Source organism: Bufo bufo, chromosome 3 (assembly GCF_905171765.1).
Source record: "Bufo bufo chromosome 3, aBufBuf1.1, whole genome shotgun sequence".
NCBI classification, from domain to species: domain Eukaryota; kingdom Metazoa; phylum Chordata; class Amphibia; order Anura; family Bufonidae; genus Bufo; species Bufo bufo.
Genome location: NC_053391.1, coordinates 508,051,142 through 508,070,667, shown reverse-complemented (window position 1 = coordinate 508,070,667; position 19,526 = coordinate 508,051,142). Strand labels below are relative to the sequence as shown.

General features: G+C 40.6%; 1 protein-coding gene across 5 annotated transcripts in view; it reads left to right on the top strand.

Moving 5' to 3' along the window:
- Positions 1 to 10,438, top strand: part of SCEL (sciellin) — a 143,830-nt gene extending 133,392 nt beyond the window's left edge. For all 5 annotated transcript variants that reach the window (XM_040425335.1, XM_040425334.1, XM_040425333.1 and 2 more), the window contains 2 exons: positions 5,928 to 6,030; positions 9,691 to 10,438. In XM_040425335.1, the coding sequence (XP_040281269.1) occupies positions 5,928 to 6,030; positions 9,691 to 9,707 (120 nt within the window). In that variant the 3' untranslated portion in view covers positions 9,708 to 10,438. The remainder of the gene's footprint in view (positions 1 to 5,927; positions 6,031 to 9,690) is intronic.
- Positions 10,439 to 19,526: the final 9,088 nt, after the last annotated feature.

Here is a 19,526-nt window from a genome sequence, read left to right as displayed (position 1 = left end):
CCAACCCTTTCTACTACTTCAAAAGGACCCTGCCACTTGGCCAGAAATTTCTGCTTTAAGGATATCATAGTCTTTGGCCTGTTCTGCTGTTAAATCAAAATATGCTTTTTGCGGCTCTCCAGTCAAATAAGGCGCCAGAACCTCAGTCCATTCAGCCACAGGGAGTTTCTCCCTTTCCACAATCCTTTCAAACACCGCCAGATAGGCCTCTATGTCGTCATCTGGGGTCATTTTTTGCAAGGCGCGGTGCACTGCTTTTTTTTCATTCACAGTCACAGTTAACTCCTCTATATTCCTTGGTTGAGCTGACACACTCTCTCTCAGGACTGTGATCTGTTCCAGCAACAGACGGTTGGTTTCCTGCTAGGCAGCACTGACCTGCACAAACTGCTTAACCAGCTCATCCATGGCAGGAGTCTCACTGGGCAACAATGTAGCAGCCTTTATCCAAGACATAAGCCAGTTACAGAGTAAAAAAAAATTATGCAGCCGTTACCCTTAGCTACCACTTGCCCGCATCCGACACCATATGTGGAGATTAGCTGTACAAATGGTAGGCAGTCGGCAGGATTGGATGCAACATAAGGGTTTTATTGGAAAAAACACAACTCAAATTTGGTCCAACAGGATGGCTTGGCTTCAGCCCATCAAAGTTCAGTCACATAAAGCACTTATCTTCAGCCCTCATGTGTCATATAACAGTTCAATTGTTAAACAGGCAAAATACAGGAGTCACCTTTGTGCAGAATCTTGTCTTTTCCTTCTCAGGAACACTGTGGAGAGGAATGCTCCTAAGTCCTCTGCAGACCAACACCAAACACATACTGACAGTGTGTCTTTTAAATTAGCTTCCAGCTGGGTGAGGTGGTAACACAGGAGATGGAGTATGGGAGTGACCTTCCCACCCAAACTCTTCAGTCACTCCTAAATCCCGGACCCAAATTCCAGCTACCACAAACTCAGCAATCTAACATCACTGGTTGCCATTTACCTCCGGGATTTACATCACTGAGAGCAGCAGCCTCAGTGACACATACTTGCCATCAATAACCTTACCCTTTAGATGCTTACAAGTACTAGTAAATGTCATTTAAAGCGAACCTTTCACCAGGATTTCACCTAATAAACTATTACCAGTACCTTATAGATTATCCTCATTCTGTTTAAATGCATTCTTGTCCCGCTTTCCTGGGATGTATATTGATGAAAAAAACGACTTATAAAGTCCTTGTCTCCAGCTCCTGCAGTCACGCTAGAAGTCAAGGGGGTAGCCCTTCCCTCACTCCGGGCTGTAACTCCCCTGCCCTAACCCCTCCTCTAACTAGTGTAATTGACACCCGGCTCAGTCGCCGGGACCGCGCTTGTACTGGCGGCGCATGCGCCGTCGGTCTCAGCAGCAGCGCGATCCCGTCTATAGCGCGGACTGAAGCGCGATCCTGTAAGTGAATTGCGCATGCGCCGTCCGTCCCCGATGCCTCCCTGTCTTTTGTTCTTCAGGCGCGCGCCTGAATAGAAGACAGGGAGGCATCGGGGATGGACGGCGCATGCGCAATTCACTTACAGGATCGCGCTTCAGTCCGCGCGATAGACGGGATCGCGCTGCTGCTGAGACCAACGGCGCATGCGCTGCCAGTACAAGCGCGATCCCGGCGACTGAGCCGGGTGTCAGTTACACTAGTTAGAGGAGGGGTTAGGGCAGGGGAGTTACAGCCCGGAGTGAGGGAAGGGCTACCCCCTTGACTTCTAGTGTGACTGCAGGAGCTGGAGACAAGGACTTTATAAGTCGTTTTTTTCATCAATATACATCCCAGGAAAGCGGGACAAGAATGCATTTAAACAGAATAAGGATAGTCTATAAGGTACTGGTAATAGTTTATTAGGTGAAATCCTGGTGAAAGGTTCGCTTTAAGATGAAAACATGAATATATGAAAATAAAATATTAGTAAACTGATAGGCATAGGACTAACTTGTTAGTATCGTGGCTTACTCAACCTCCCTCTTCTGGCCAGCAGTCGGGTCCTGCTGCTCCTCCTCTTCCTCACCCGCAGCGGGCCTTGCCAGTCTCTTGTACTGCTCTGGCAGTCTGCAACTTGCTCTTCTATCCTCAGTCTGCATGCACAGGGGCTTCCTGGCTCTTAAAGGGCTAATACACACATGCCCTAATTCTTCTCCAGCTTATGGCTGGCTGCCCCTGGGTATTTAAAGCACCTTCCCCAGTGGGAGGGTGCCTGAGCTTTAGTTTTTTCTAGATTTCTAGTATCCAAGTGAAGGTGTGCTTTTCCTGTCTGTCTGTGTATCGAACTCTGGCTGTCTATCGATTCTAACCCTCTGCTGCCTGACCCGACTACCAGCTGTTTATTGTACTGACCCATTGCTGCCTGCTGTGACCTCAGATTCCTTTCAAGGATTCAAACAAACCCTGCCAGTCCTAACCTCTGCCTGTTTTCAGATTACAAGTATTGCCTGATCCTTAGGTGTCTCTGACCTCTGTAGGTCAGCAGCCAACTACAGAAGAAGCAGTCTGGTGGCTCACCTGCAGCGAAGATCAGATCCCTGTATAGGGCTTAAAGAGTAAAAAACCAGGGGACTGCTAGGATAATGCCTTTAGGACTAGCCCAAAGCCAAACCATTTTGTTGGCACAATGGGTACATATCCACTGTCCATAACAGCTTTTCATTTATGAGTAGATTCTGAATAAATCTAAAGTTTCCTCTCTGATGTAATGTAATGACCTAGGGTGATATTAGAATACTTCCTTGTATGTAGCATCTGGTCCACAGCCCAGAATGGATTTTTCTGCAGTTACTGTGTTCATTGGAGAAGCTCATTGTACAGCAGTATACAGAGTAACTTTGTTTGCATTGTGTTCTTGTCATCGTTAGATTTTATCATAAAATAATACCTTTTTTTTCAAAAACCAACAAGTTAAGTACAAATCTTACACCCACAATGTTTCCTGTGAGTTGCTGACTTTTAGACTTGTATTCCATGTACTGGATAAATACAATGCATTCAGAAAGTCTATAGACCCTTTCACTGTTTTCACATTTTGTGCTATTTCCACCTTGTGCTAAAGTAAAAAATAAATAAAAATCCAGTTTCCTCGAATCAATCTGCACTCAAATCCCCTTAATGAGAGAGTAAAAACAGAATTTTAGATTTAAAAAAATAATAATTATTAAAAAGGGAAAACTAAAATTTTACATGGACATGCATATTCTGACCCTTTGCTATGATACTTGAAATTTAGCTTAGCTCTGCCCCCCCCCCCATTTCTCTTTATCATCTCTGAGATGTTTCTAACTTTTGATTGGAGTCCACCTATGGTAAATTCAGTTGATTGGACATGATTTGGAAACACACACCCTCTGTATAAGGTCTCACAGTTGACAATGCATATCAGAGCAAAAACCAAGCCATGAGGAGGAAACAACTGCCTGTAGAGCTCATGGACAGGATTGCTGGAGGCACAGATCTGGAAAAGGCTACAAAAAAAAATTCTACTGTACTGGATAATAGGCAAGAGCACAGTGACCTCCGTAATTCATTCTTAAATTGAAGAAGTCTGGAACAACCAGGACTCTTCCCACAGCTGGCCGCCCCATCAAACTAAATAATCGAGGGAGAAGGGCCTTGGTAAGAGAGGTGACCAAGAACCCAATGGTCACTCTACCTAAGATCCAAAGATCTTATGTGCAGATTGAAGAAACTTCCAGAAGCATCTTCTCAGTAAATGACACATGAAACCTGTCTGCAGTTTGCAAAAAAAATTTAAAAAAATCACCTAAAAGACTCTCAGACTGTGAGAAACAAAATTCTCTTGTCTGAAGAAACTAAGAATGAACTTTTTGGCCTCAATTCTAAGCATCATGTCTGGAGAAAATAAGGTCTTGTACATTACCAACGAATACCATCCCTACAGTCAAGAATGGTGTTTTTTTTTTTTTTTTTCAATGGCTTGGACAGGGAGACTAGTCACGATCAAGATAAAGCTAAATGGAGCAAAGTACAGAGATATTCTTAATGAATACCTGATCCAGAGTGCTCTGGACCTTATACTGGGCCTAAGGTCCACCTTTCAAAAAGACAATTACCCTAAGCACACAGCCAAGACAACATAAGAGTTGCTTAAGGACATATCTGTGAGTGTTCTTGAGAGGCCCAGCCAGAGCCCTGACTTGAGCCCAATTGAACATTTCTGGAGAGTCCTGAAAATAGCTGTCCATCAATGGTCCCCATGACAGAGTTTGAGAAGATCTGCAGAGAAGAATTGAAAACAATCCCCAAATCCAGGTGTGCAAACCTTATGGTATCATACCCAAGAAGACTGGAGGCTGTAATCGCTGCCAAAATTACTTCAACTAAGTAAATGGTCTGAATTCTTATGTCAATGCAATATTTTATTAGTTTTTTTCCTTTTCAATAAATTAGCAAAGATTTCGAACATTCTGTTTTCACTTTGTCATTATGGGGTATTGAGTGCAGATTAATGAAGAAAAACATGATTTTTTTTTAATTTAACACAAGGCTGCAACATAACAAAATCTGAAAAAAGTGAAAGGGTCTGGAGACTTTCTGAATGCATTGTATTAATACTATTACTTCTGCAACCTTCTTATACCACCTAAAGTATGTGGGAGTGGGGATTACTGGTTAGTGCAGGGAATTGTAATTATTTTGCTAGTTTTAGAAATCGAAAACTAAAAACTATTAACATAATTGTGTATACATTCAGATATTTAACAGGTAGATATGACTGTCCACTGGGCTAAACAGTAGGCCATATGCTAGTTTTTAATTGTTTACGTTTAAATTAGTACGTAGGTGTTATGGTATCCATGGTTTCCGATTGTTAGCCACATCTGTCCATGGATTGTGTCGGGTACGGATGTAGCAGGGTTAACACATGCTTTATGAGACATGTTATTAAATCTAAATGCGTTATGCAATTGCTTTTCAATGGCTTTTGTTTCAAGATAACGCGATGAGTTAAGAAATTTGAGTTAAGAGTTTGTGTGTTACACCTGCTACATCTGTATTACAGCTCAGCTCTACTGAAGTGCAAGGGGCTGAGTGGCAATACTAGGCCCAACCTGTAGACAGGAGAGGAGCTGTTTTTGGAAATAAGTGGGCATGTGGGTCTAATTCTAAGTAACCCCTTGCTCTGTTCATACTGACATCATGGTTTCTGTATGACGGATCCAAATGGCCCCAGATAGACACCATTGACTTATAAGCAAGGTTAATCATCTTTCTTAAAGCATGCATATGATTCTGAAAACCCTTTTTAGGCTACATGCACACGACCGTATGTGTTTTGCAGTCCGCAAATAGCGGATCCGCAAAAAAAATGGATGACGTTCCGTATGGCATCCGTTTTTTTTTTTTTGCGGATCTGTTTTTTTTGCGGATCCATTGTAATAATGCCTATCCTTGTCCGCAAACTAGAAAAAAATAGGACATGCACTATTTTTTTTGCGGCGGAACGGACATACTGATGCGGACAGCACACGTTTTTGCGGACCCATTGAAATGAATGGGTCCGCATCCTATCCGCAAATGAAATAATTATTTTCTCCACCACACATCCAGCTGGTAAGCATCATTTGCTCACTAGCAAAGTTTCATTTTAATCTTTATACTAATACCTCAAGCTACACCATGATATTGAGCTTGTTTGATTGAATTACTTGTCCTATTTCTAGCCAAGACAGTTGTAGATATTTTTATGCGGGCTAGACAAATGGGTTACATACAGTAAAATAAAACTTGCATTTGCATTGTAGTACTGATATCCCCAACTAACATAATTCACCTAAATAATATAAATCATATAAAAATACATGACTTTTATTATAGATGGAGCAGGGCCCTTCATTCTTTCAATGTGAAAAGTTTAACCACTTTTTTTTTTTTTTTTCTTAGTGTGAAGCATGTTCTGGTTCCTTGGAAAATCTCAAGGCTGGAGACAGTATGTGGATCTTTAAGCAGACTATCCACTGTGAGCCTTGCTATTTTGCCGCAAGAGGTATGTAAAAGATTTACCTACAGAAGCACTCCTAACTTACTAAATTAAGCATGATGTTCAATAAAGAGATAATAGGATATACATAATCCATAAGTTTTTTGCCAAGGACATTTTACCCCCCAGATATCCCTTACCGTTGCATATAAGGCAAATCAAATTGAATAAATCTATGCTTCACTGGTTTGCTTTTCTCAAGAATTTTAGAAGAGAACAAATGTAGCCAAAAGGGGTGGGCAAATCATGACTAATGAGCTAAACACATGTAAGTAACTAGTAAAGTTATTTAAGCTCTCTAGACTAAAAAATAAAGTTTCTTTAAAGGGTTTGGTCCATCTGACACTGGCATATGTATGCCACCAATGTCCAATTGGTATGGATCCATGCATCTATGTATAGAACAATGCCCCCAAAGTGAATGAGGGCACTGCCACTCTCCATTCACTTCTATGGGAGTGCCGAAAATAGCTTATCGCTGGCTCGGCTATTTACAAAACTCATATAGAGGTGAATGGAGAGCATGCATTGCATGTATGATGTGCTCTCAACCAGTCAGAGCACTCTGCTCATTTATGTTATCAGTATGGACTTGTCTAAACTCCATAACCCTAAAACTCAGATAAACAGAAATAGTTTGATTGTGCCATCCGGTGGTCCTGTGCAAACCAATCAGATTTTACACATGGCTCGCTATGTTCAATCAGACCTATCTGACAAGGCCTGTTAAATTGACTGCATTGGTGTAATTGGGCTTCAATTTCATTGTTATCTTATGATTTCCTCAAGTTTTTCTTTTGAGAAATACGTTCAGACTCTCATATCTATTAATAATAAATCAAAATCATCTCAGGGTTGTTTCGAATTTTTGAAGGCTCACAGGTTGCACCCTTCAACTCTACATACTGTACATGGAGTTGCCATCGGAATAAAAGGACATATTTACTTGGTGGTCTTGTCCAACCCTCAAAACTTTCTGGGACACATTCCTACATCTCACATCTAAAATATGTAAAACACCTAAACAGTGGCTAAATATTTAAGTTCATAATTATAACAAAAAAACAACAAAACAAGGATACTCCAGAAACATGCTGCATCTTTTAGCAGGGACCAAGCTATTATTCCCACCGCTTTGGAGATCTACAGAAAGTCCTTCTGTCAAAAAATGGTAAACACATTAGACCAATCGTACCATATAGAGGAAGTAGTGGCTATCACTGGTCACGTCTTTAATGATTCCACCACATTTGGGAACCCTGGCAAAACATATGTACCTCCCTACAGTAACACTCTTTAATTATAGGACCTTGATACTAAAGCAATTTACTAACCTAATTTACTAACGATTATTATAAAAGCAAACATTAATTGACCACTGCTACTCCACCATGTCCCCATGCCATACATCCATCCCATCACCAACCTTCCAATTAAATTATTAGTTAATTTGAAATTCTAATTTTTCAGATGATTCAAAAATGTAAAATATTTATACCATATAATTACATATTCATACCATGGGTGCTTGGCTAAGCCCAAGGATATGGGATAGCCCGGTTGTCCTCAGATTAAGCTATTATTTTATTTTATTTTGTATTCTGAAACATGTTTCTCAGTTTCTTTTCTCATTTAAACCATGTTAATAGTTACATAATGAATATGTGTTAAAGGGGTTGTCCCATCGTGGACATTGGGGGCATATAGTTAGGATACACCCCCAATGTCTGATAGGTGCGGGTCCCACTTCTGGGACCTGCACCTGTCCTTAGAACGGAGCCCGCAAAGTGACGGAGGGCACACAGCACATGCACCTGAGCGTCCGCCCTTCATTCATTTGTATGGGAGAGCCGAAAATAGCCAAGTCCCATTGAAATTAATGGGAAGCGCAATGCACAAGCTCTGCCATGGCTACATTCAATTCTATGGGGCTGACAGAAGTAACCGAGCCAGAGCTCGGCTATTTTTGCCAGACTCATAGAAATGAATGGAGGGTGGCCGCGCCTGGACGGTGCGCCCTTCATCACTTTGTGGGCTCCAGTCTAAGGATAGGTGCAGGTCCCAGTGGGACCCGTACCTATCAGACATTGGGGGAATATCCTAGCGATATGCACCCAATGTCCAAGATGGGACAACCCCTTTAAGGTACCCATTTTATGCTCACTGTACTATATCTGTGCACATGTTTCACTACTGATCTTTCTAATAGTTCTGGTTCTTTGTACCTCTATACCTATGGTTCAATATAAAGGTGTCCCGCCGCTTCAGAGACCATAGAAGTGTACGCCTTCCAGATTGTGTAATAAGCATAATTCTTAAGGTTATGTTAGCACAAATACAGTAAAAACATCTCCCTGCACCACGTGCATTAACTTAGTGTAGGAACATAGACAGCTCAGGCTCTTGTATAATTAACATCTGTTTCCTCCAAACAGTCAAGGCTGAAAATCAGGTTTATGGATGACTTCTGTTGGTATAAATGTGTGAAAGTCTAGAAGTAGCACAAGGGAAAGACAGTAAATGCCACAGGGCACTTCGTTCTAGAAACTGGCTCTATAAATCTCCATAATTTAGTTCCTCACATTGGATACATATCCAGCTACAGAATACAGAAACTTGGTGACATTTCTGGACTGAGCAAAGTGCTACAGTGCAAAAGACTGATGGCATGAAAAATCTTAGACACATTTGTCAGCAGTGAACAAATAAATGGAAGGGCAGCATCAGTTACTTTGCAAATCACATTAGCTTTGGTTATTTTATTTACAAGCCTGCTTTATTAAATAGTGTAAGGGATTATCTCTTTTCAGGGGGTCACACTCACAGATATCTTCACAGACACAGTTATAATGTCCAAACTCTTGCTTTATTTTAGACACTTCAGCAAAGCACAGGTTACGAAGTCACAGCTTCAACTTATCACGTGTGACGTCCACACAAAATAACAAACCCTTGCCCGGCTAGGCTCTAACTAAAGACATAAACGTATCCCTGACTCACCTAGAGAGCCCTGTTCACACATGGAACACAAATGCAGCTTTCCTCAGCCATACAGTCCAGCCACCTCCAGGCTGTGACACTTCAATACCTTTTGGGGGATTGTGGCCCAGTAGTCCTCCCGACTCTGGCCTCGTGATCCTTGCTTCACAGGCGTCACCGCGCCCCCCAAAGTTCAGGCTATCGCCTAGCCAAGTGGCCCCTCAGCCAACCCGGCTGAGACCACTCACACAGAGCCTCTGCTCCAGGATCACACACACTTCCCCCAGACTGACAAACTGGGAGGCGCTTTATTCTGGCCTGATTACAGCAGGCCTCACCTACGATCACCTCAGGTAGAAGGGAATACCTGTGCCGGAAAGGTGTGGATTGGCAGATCCCACTGCCAAGCCTTCCCGCCAATTCAATTAAAATCCAGCCCAGAATTAATAAACAAATCTGTCTCAGCAAACTGTGCTTTGCTGAGACTACTGTCACTCTCTGGATTTTAGTTGTCTCACCCATCTGAGGTTCCTGAGTGGGACATACACGCCTTCCAGCACTGTTCACATTACCACAATAGATTAGAGTATTTATCCAGCTGCCTATGGTATGATTGATGGGTTGCATAAGACTATAATGTATTACTTTGTACTCAGCCTTTAAAATATATTTTTCTTCTCATTTCAGAGAAATGGATCATCTGAATACAGAATCTAAAACTCTAAAACAAGAGATGAAATATGAAACATGGATTAATACATACTTTTCATAGCTTATTTCAGACAACTTGGGGGTATATGGAGTAACACTTAATGGCTATGTACACCTTTGGGGGCAATTTGTTTTTTATTTTTGCATTGTACTCATTTTGAGCTAAAAATCTTTTTTTCAATGGGTCTTTAATAAAAATGTGCAGCTGTTTTCCCTGCACAGTAGTAGAGAGATGTGATTTTTCTCTCTGCTCCGTCAGACAGAGAGCTGACGGTCTCCTTATCTGTGATCTCTGACCTTATAAACACTCATTATAGCTCAATACTTATCTAACTGATAAGCATGTGGCTTCAATAAGTGTTTATGACCTTTTAGTAATTTGGAGATAAGGTTTATTAGATGACCAGCACAACATGAAAGTGAAAGTACTATTAACACAGCTAGACACAGTTTGTGAAAGAACTGCTCAATAAACTGAGTAAAATGCAATCATAAAAAAATTGCCCCCAAAGGTGCCTTGAAACTTAAGTTCATATTTATATATATATTGGGCTTTATGCAATAATAATGAAATACTATTGAAGTAGTGTTAAAGCCAGAATATCCTGTTGCCTCATAGGCTGAACAAAACAAAGAGGGAATTTTCGTCTAGCAATAAACTTGATAGGATTACTATGGTTTAGCTTACACAATACAGAATAAATGGAGACAACATAAAGTGAAATACCATATAATGGGTTTATGTCCGGGGACATTGATGTATCTTCATTACACAGTATTTTAGTCTGCAGTCCATTAGTCTAAACAGGATATGTAAGTCATGTGTTTTATTATTAGGAATTTGGGCCCGATGGGCATTTGTAGGCATTTGTATAGGGAAAGGATCCCTGCTGTCTTTTATATAACTATATATATATATTTAGCACTTAGTGCACTTAAGTTACCTTTCCGAGACTGAACAAAATGAAAGTGTACCCACAGCTTCACAAGAAAATTAATTACAGTGCAAAACATTGCAATATAATCTGTTTTATGAATCACTTAGTGAAATCTGCTTTTGACCAAAATCATAGACCGCATGGGGTCTGACTGCCCTTAAAAGGGTTGTCCCACAAAAATACATTTTTCAAGCCAGTGCCTGGATCTGAATACTTTTGTAATTGCTTGTAATTAAAAATGTAGTATAGCTACTGAGTTATTCAATAAAGTTTATCTGTATAGTGCCACCTGTCGTTTGTTCTTTTCTCTTCTTTCTCTGTCCACCTCAGTAACATTACTGTTAGTAACTGTTAGTTCCATCATTTAACTGCCACCAGCGGTAACTATTGTTTGAAGCTGTGACAGGGAGAGAGATGCTGCAGAAATGACACACTCTTGAGAAAGGACAGGCCCTCCAAGAAAGGGAACGCCTCCTAATCTTTCAGCATGAAGAGCATCAAACAGGGCAACAGGGGCAATAAATGAAGGAGGAATCTCTAGATCCATGTGAGGAGCAGGGCTGGTTCTAGTTTATTTTAGAAAGAGATTGCCATGTACTATATGATGTCTGATTTTTGGTTCTTACAATAGTTATGGGATAACCCCATTAACTAGGCAGTGTACTGCTTTTGCTACTAGGCTGTTTTCTCCAATGGGTAATCTTGTGAATCTGTACGATCAAATAAGATTCTATGCAGAAGACAGGCCGAACTGGATGGACAAATGTCTTTTTTCGGCCTTATATACTATGTTACTACTATGTTACTAGAAGTCATTTCCGAATGCTGTCTAGTTAGGTTTGGTGCATCTCAGGGAATTTTGCTTGTAACCCACAACATGGACTATCAATGGTTTGTGATGCAAATAAAAGCAAAATACCCTAATATAGTGATTTAGAAAAAAAGATTATGTTGCAAAATCCTTCACTATAATCATGGTATATATTCACATTTTTGGGTCTTAGTAGTCTACTATGATTAGCCCTAATTTTATTTTTGTGTTTTTCTTCTATTATATGATTTAAAGAAATTGCAGAATGTATTAGTAAATGCTCTACTTAGATCATATTGAAATCATATGTTGGGGGCTTCTTATGTTAAGGATTTACAGTGGCAAGAAAGACATAGTATACATGTAAAGCTACTTTCGCACTAGCGTTTTTGAGGAATCCGGCAGGGTTCAGCAAAAACGCTTCCGTTACTGATAATACAACCGTCTGCATCTGTTATGAACTGATCCAGTTGTATTTTCTTTAACATTGCCAAGACAGATCCATCATGAACTCCATTGAAAGTTAATGGGGGACGGATCAGTTTTCTATCGTGGCAGAGAAAACGGATCCGTCCTCATTGACTTGCATTGGGGTCATGCCGGATCCATCTTGCTCCGCATCCCAGGACGGAAAGAAAACTACAAGTTGCGGTTTGCTCTCCGGTCTGGGAATGCAACTAAACGGAACGGAATGCATTTTGGAGCATTCCGTTCTGTTCAGTTCAGTTTTGTCCCCATTGACAATGAATGGGGACAAAACTGAAGCGTTTTTTTTTCCGGTATAGAGCCCCTATGACGGAACTCAATACCGGAAAACTTGAACGCTAGTGTGAAAGTAGCCTTAGAAGGTTTATCTTTAGTCATTTAACCCTAAAACCCTGTTTTATGATCAAACATGCAAACTTTTTCCTTCTTTTGTAACTTTTTCTGTTTTAGCATATATTAAATGTCAAATGTAAAAAATATATATATATACAACATTATTTTAATATCAGTTATTTGTTGTTGAGATTTATTTGTCTTCTTACTTCAGCATGAAAACGATGGATGTATTTTACATCAGTAAATCAATACACCAAAAAAAGTCCAAGATTGTTCCTCACTGGCAGGTGCAATGAAATTATAAACACCCAAAAATAAATATTAAGCACACTGCATACACAGATTTGTATGAAAATAAATCAATATTTTATTAAATATAAGTTAAAATTTACAAACATATAATATGATATCGACAGATCAGCCACATGGAGGAGCCACAACATAGGTCACATGGACAGTAATGTAAGCATGTAACAGGAGTGAATATAAGTGTAAACCAAAATATGGCACTGCAAATAATATATAATAGTATACAGACCAAGAAGTGTGCTCCTCCAAATACATCCCAACACATGTTTTGTGTCAGCTTCCTCGGGGGAAATGAATGAAGTGCAGGAAGGCTGAGGGGTCAGTAAATCAGTGACTTTAGAGCTGGGCCACAAAAGTCAAGAATGTTATGCCGGTTGTTCAATTTAGTCAATTTAGAGGAAAAAAATTGTAAACCCTTTAATATTTAAAATAGTAACAGTAAATTGTTAATATTTACAATAGTACTTAAAAAATCTACCCATAAAAAGTGTTATAATTTCTTATCATAGAGAAGAAAAGACAGCAATAAAGGGAAGGGTGGTTACGGTCATTATCCCACCCTGGCTCATCCTTAGATGGTTGGTAAGCATCTTGATAAGGGTGACCTACCATAGAACCTCACCCTTAAAGGGGTTGTTCAAGAGAATTAAAAATCTTGGACAACGTGTAGGTAAAATCATATACTCACCTCGCTCCTTCAGTAGTCTTGATTCTGTTAGTTTTCAAACCGCAGTGGTGACATCCCTGGATACGGCAGATAACTGTCTATAACTGAGGACAGTGATTAGCTGCATCAGTGAGGTGCCAAATCCAGGCATGTCACTGTACTGGTTGCTGACATGTACAGTGACATGCCTGGAATCGGCAGAGGACAGTGAGTGGCTGCAGAGATCATGTGTTGTATCCAGGCATGTCACTGCTGCTGTTTGAAAGGAAAAAGCAGCAGGAGTGCCAGAGGAGCACCCTACAGAATGGCGCTAGAGTAAGGGGTGAATGTATGATTTTATATTTTTTTTTATTATAAGACATTGAAGGGGTTGTCCGAGATTTTTAAATATCTTAGACAACCCTTTTAAGGACATTTTACATTGGACAATTGTCAGCTGAAAGTTAGGGTCATTCCCAATCACGGGCCGGAAACGCTCATCTGTCGGCTGATCAGATATTTGATGATGGCATAAAATGATATTTTGCTGGCAGCAAATATAAACAGGAGATGTAATGCTGATAATAATGAAAACGAATGGCCATATGAACGATCCGATTGTTCATATGGCTGTTCATTTGGAAAGTTATTAACAAACACCATTTGACTTGCTGTGTTGTTGATTGGCACTCGATACCAGGCAGAAATCTGCCAGTGTAAAAAGACCCTTAGTGTCCTATAATGTTATTAATAATGGAAAGGGTACAAGGTAAATTTTTAAATACTTTCCTACATAAAATAAAGCATTGTTAAATGCAAAGTGACCCAGCAAAAAGTACTATTCTCTGAAAAATAAGTCAACTTTTATCAACCATTGCAACTGAACAGTATCGATCAAGACTCCAAAATCCCAACACCCCCTGTTCCAATAAGTAGGTAAATCAGGGAAACACAAAAAGTGATTAATCAATATACTAAACAAGAATATAGCCAGTTAAAGGAAATGTATAATCAGAAAATTACCTTTTATTTAAACACGTTTTTATTTTTAACATGTTTTTAAAGGATTTTTGGTGATGTTATTTAAAATTTTATTAATGTCAATATCTATTTAAACAAAAAATATAAACTCCTGCCGTCTTCGCACTGACCACTAAGCCTAATAATTGCTGCCACTTCTTGGTCTGTACAGATCAATTTACTGCAGTTATCTGCTTATATGTCATTCTAATCCTGCCTGTAATTATATCATCTCTGTGTAAAGATAATACAGGATCCATTATTCACAATCTCTTCTTTCCTCGTACAATGACCTCTGGACAGCTCAGGAGAGATGGCCGCTCCATAATCATGTTCAGGAAATAGAATAAAAAAATTCTGGAATCAGAGATTAAAAACAGATTAGAAAAAAAAGGTTATGTGTTGCTATCAGGTTTTCACGAGCAGAGAAAATTTTGGTGACACATTTCCTTTAAGTCTAACAGTGATGCAATCATTCAGACCTGAGATAAATAGACTGAGGGTAGAGCCATTTGGTCAGGTTTGCTTATATGACTTCTCTTTTTTGAATTAACGTCTTGTTTTGTCTTCCAAAACTGCCTCAGGAAACCTGAATGTGTGCACATTCCCTAAGGATGCTATCACACAGCACATTTGGGATGCAGTTACTGCATCAACAAACATACAGTCACAAGGCAGTTAAAAAATTTAGCCAGCTACAAGTAATGAAATCAATTGCCGTATTTTTCGCTTTATAAGACAAACCTGATAAGATGCACCTAGGTTTTTGAGGAGGAAAATAAGAAAAAAATATTTTGAACCAAAAGGTTTGGTAGGTTTTGAACTAATGGTGGTCTGTGGATGCCGCCACTTATGAGGGATCTGTGGATGACGCACTGTTATGGGGGATCTGTGGATGACGCACTGTTATGGTGGGATCTGTGGATGACGCACTGTTATGGGGGATCTGTGGATGCCGCACTGTTATGAGGGATCTGTGGATGACGCACTGTTATGGGGGATCTGTGGATGATGCACTGTTATGGGGGAATCTGTGGATGATGCACTGTTATGGGGGATCTGTGGATGACGCACTGTTATGGGGGGATCTGTGGATGACACTGATGGGGGATCTGTGGATGACACTGATGGGGGATCTGTGGATGACACTGATGGGGGATCTGTGGATGACACTTATGTCATCCACAGATCCCCATAAGTGTCAACTACAGATCCCCCATCAGATGCATCAGTGTGGAGGGAGGAGGCGGAGACACTCATGGCGGGGACCGGTGCAGTGACTCTACTCTAATACACCGGGCCCCACAACAGTTAAATACATTCAATCCGATCCATATCTTAATGTATACCGCACTGTTCGGTACTTACTGTAGTACCGTAAGTATAGCATTAAGACATAGAAACATAGAAACATAGAATGTGTCGGCAGATAAGAACCATTTGGCCCATCTAGTCTGCCCAATATACTGAATACTATGGATAGCCCCCGGCCCTATCTTATATGAAGGATGGCCTTATGCCTATCCCATGCATGCTTAAACTCCTTCACTGTATTTGCAGCTACCACTTCTGCAGGAAGGCTATTCCATGCATCCACTACTCTCTCAGTAAAGTAATACTTCCTTATATTACTTTTAAACCTTTGCCCCTCTAATTTAAAACTGTGTCCTCTTGTGGTAGTTTTTCTTCTTTCAAATATGCTCTCTTCCTTTACCGAGTTGATTCCCTTTATGTATTTAAAAGTTTCTATCATATCCCCTCTGTCTCTTCTTTCTTCCAAGCTATACATATTAAGGTCCTTTAACCTTTCCTGGTAAGTTTTATCCTGCAATCCATGTACTAGTTTAGTAGCTCTTCTCTGAACTCTCTCTAGAGTATCTATAACCTTCTGGAGATATGGCCTCCAGTACTGCGCACAATACTCCAAGTGAGGTCTCACCAGCTCACCAGTGTTCTGTACAGCGGCATAAGCACTTCACTCTTTCTACTGCTTATACCTCTCCCTATACATCCAAGCATTCTGCTGGCATTTCGTGCTGCTCTATTACATTGTCTTCCCACCTTTAAGTCTTCTGAAATAATTACTCCTAAATCCCTTTCCTCAGATACTGAGGTCAGGACTGTGTCAAATTATTCTATATTCTGCCCTTGGGTTTTTACGCCCCAGGTGCATTATCTTGCACTTATCCACATTAAATTTCAGTTTCCAGAGTTCTGACCATTCTTCTAGTTTTCCTAAATCCTTTTCCATTTGGCGTTTCCCTCCAGGAACATCAACCCTGTTACATATCTTTGTGTCATCAGCAAAAAGACAAACCTTACCAGCGAGGCCTTTTGCAATATCACTTATGAAGATATTAAACAAAATCGGTCCCAGTACAGATCCCTGTGGAACCCCACTGGTAACATGACCTTGTTTTGAATGTTCTCCATTGACTACAACCCTCTGTTGTCTGTCACTCAGCCACTGCCTAATCCACTCAACAATATGGGAGTCCATGCTCAATGACTGCAGTTTATTGATAAGTCTTCTATGTGGGACAGTGTCAAAAGCCTTACTAAAATCTAGATATGCGATGTCTACTGCACCTCCACCGTCTATAATTTTATTCACCCAGTCGAAAAAATCTATAAGATTTGTTTGACATGATCTCCCTGAAGTAAACCCATGTTGTTTTTCATCTTGCAATCCATGGGATTTTAGATGTTCCACAATCCTATCCTTTAATAGGGTTTCCATTAATTTGCCTACTATTGATGTCAGACTCACTGGTCTATAGTTGCTCGATTCTTCCCTACTACCTTTCTTGTGAATGGGCACGACATTTGCCAATTTCCAATCTTCCGGGACGACTCCTGTTACTAATGATTGGTTAAATAAATCTGTTAACGGTTTTGCCAGCTCACCACTAAGCTCTTTTAATAATTTTGGGTGTATCTCATCAGGCCCCTGTGACTTATCTGTCTTCACCTTAGACAGCAAACTTAGAACATCTTCCTCTGTAAAGATACATGCATCAAACGATTTATTAGTCATCCTTTCTAGTGGAGGTCCTTCTCCTTTTTCTTTTGTAAAAACTGAACAGAAGTATTCATTAAGGCAGTCGGCTAGCCCTTTATTCTCTTCTACATACCTTCCGTCCTTTGTTTTTAATTTAGTTATTCCTTGCTTTAATTTCCTTTTTTCATTTATATATCTGAAGAATGTCTTATCCCCTTTTTTCATAGACTGAGCTAGTTTTTCTTCTGCCTGCGCTTTAGAAGTTCTTATAACTTGCTTGGCCTCTCTGCCTAATCTTGTAGATTTCCTTATCTTCATTGCTCTGGGTTTTTTTATAATTACAAAATGCTAGCTTTTTGTTTTTAATGATTTGGGCCACTTCTGCTGAGTACCACATTGGTCTCCTCCTTTTTTTGCTTTTACTGACAAGTCTAATGCAATTTTCTGTTGCCTTCAATAATGCACCTTTTAAGTAGTCCCATTTCTCCTGGACTCCATGTAATCCGTTCCAGTCTGATAAGGACTCATTTATGACTAATTTCATTTTTGAAAAGTCTGTTTTTCTAAAATCTAAAACTTTTGTTTTTGTGTGGTGGGACTCTTTCACAGTTCTTATATTAAACCACACTGACTGGTGATCACTAGATCCCAAGGTTTCGCCTACAATGACATCATATACCGAATCCCAGTTTGTGAATACCAAATCCAAAACGGCCTCCCTCCGGGTTGGCTCCTCAACCACATGTTGTAGAGATAACCCCAGTAGGGAATTTAGAATATCTGTACTCCTGGTAGAACTTGCTATTTTGGTTTTCCAGTTTATATCTGGAAGATTGAAATCTCCCATAATGATAACTTCTCCTTTCATTGTCATTTTAGCTATTTCTTCAACTAGTAGATCATCTAGTTCTTTAACTTGACCAGGTGGTCTATATATCACACCTACACGAGTTACTGCATGGTTAGCAAACTGCAACGTAACCCAAACTGACTCTATGTTGGCCTCACCAACTTGTATTAGGTTAGATTTCATGCTATCTTTCACATACAGGGCCACTCCTCCTCCTTTCTTGCCTTCTCTGTCTCTTCTGTATAAAGAGTACCCTGGTATGGTTATGTCCCAGTCATTTCTTTCATTAAACCATGTCTCCGTAACAGCCACTAAATCTACATTCTCAGATGCCATTATTGACCCAAGTTCATTGATTTTTTTACCTAAACTGCGAGCATTTGTAGACGGCGCAGTCCGGCAGCTCCCTCGGTCATGCGCTGCCTGCCCCGCCTGCCGCAGCTCCCTCCTCATGCGCCGCCTGCCTGCTTGCCTGCTTATCTCACTTTATGAATGATCAGGCAGGTGGCGCATGAGAAGGGAGCTGCGGCAGGCGGTGCATGACCGAGGGAGCTGCCGGTCTGCGCCGTCTTAATGCTATACTTACGGTACTACAGTAAGTACCGAACAGTGCGGTATACATTTAAATATAGATCGGATTGAATGTATTTAACAGTTGCGGGTCCCGTGTATTAGAGTAGAGTCACTGCCCAGGGCCCCGCCATGAGTGTCCCCGCCTCCTCCCTCCACACTGATACTTCGCTGGCCGTGCTGTGCAGCATAGCGGCCAGTGAAGTATCCGCTTTATAAGACGGGAGTGCGTCTTATAAAGCGAAAAATACGGTAGATAATTTCTGTAATGCAGAACACCAGTGTTTAAATATGCTGCTAAACTGGTAAAATTTAATGAGGCTGCTGCCATACATCTGCAGCAGGACACCACTCCCCCCCCTTACCAGGGCCAATCGAGTCCCAATGTTTAGGAATGCTTAGTGGTATGTTGTGGCCCTGATAGTTTGTGTCACGGTGCTCCTACCTGAATACTGTTGCTCCGCTCAGTTAGGCTCCGTAACAACAAAGGAGTTGTAGTTGGAGGAGTAAGTAGAGTCCAGACTTAGTGAAGTTTAACTGTTTTACTTGAATAAACTTGCAATAAACTTGTGTCATCCAAACAATACTTGATCTTTCTCTTGGCTCCAGCCGGCTAAGGGTAAACTGGCAGGTAAACTTGAATACTTTGTTTTCTCTCTCTCTGTTGTGCTAATCTTTGACTTCATTGGCTGTTGACCCCTCATAACACTCAGTTTATGAACTGCAAGGAGCCATGGTGCTTTCCAAGCTGCTTCCACTGGAAGACTCCTGCAGCAGGAGGGGGGAATCAGGGTTGCAAACCGTCCAGAAATTCCTTGACAGTCCGTAAAAACTACTACACAGCT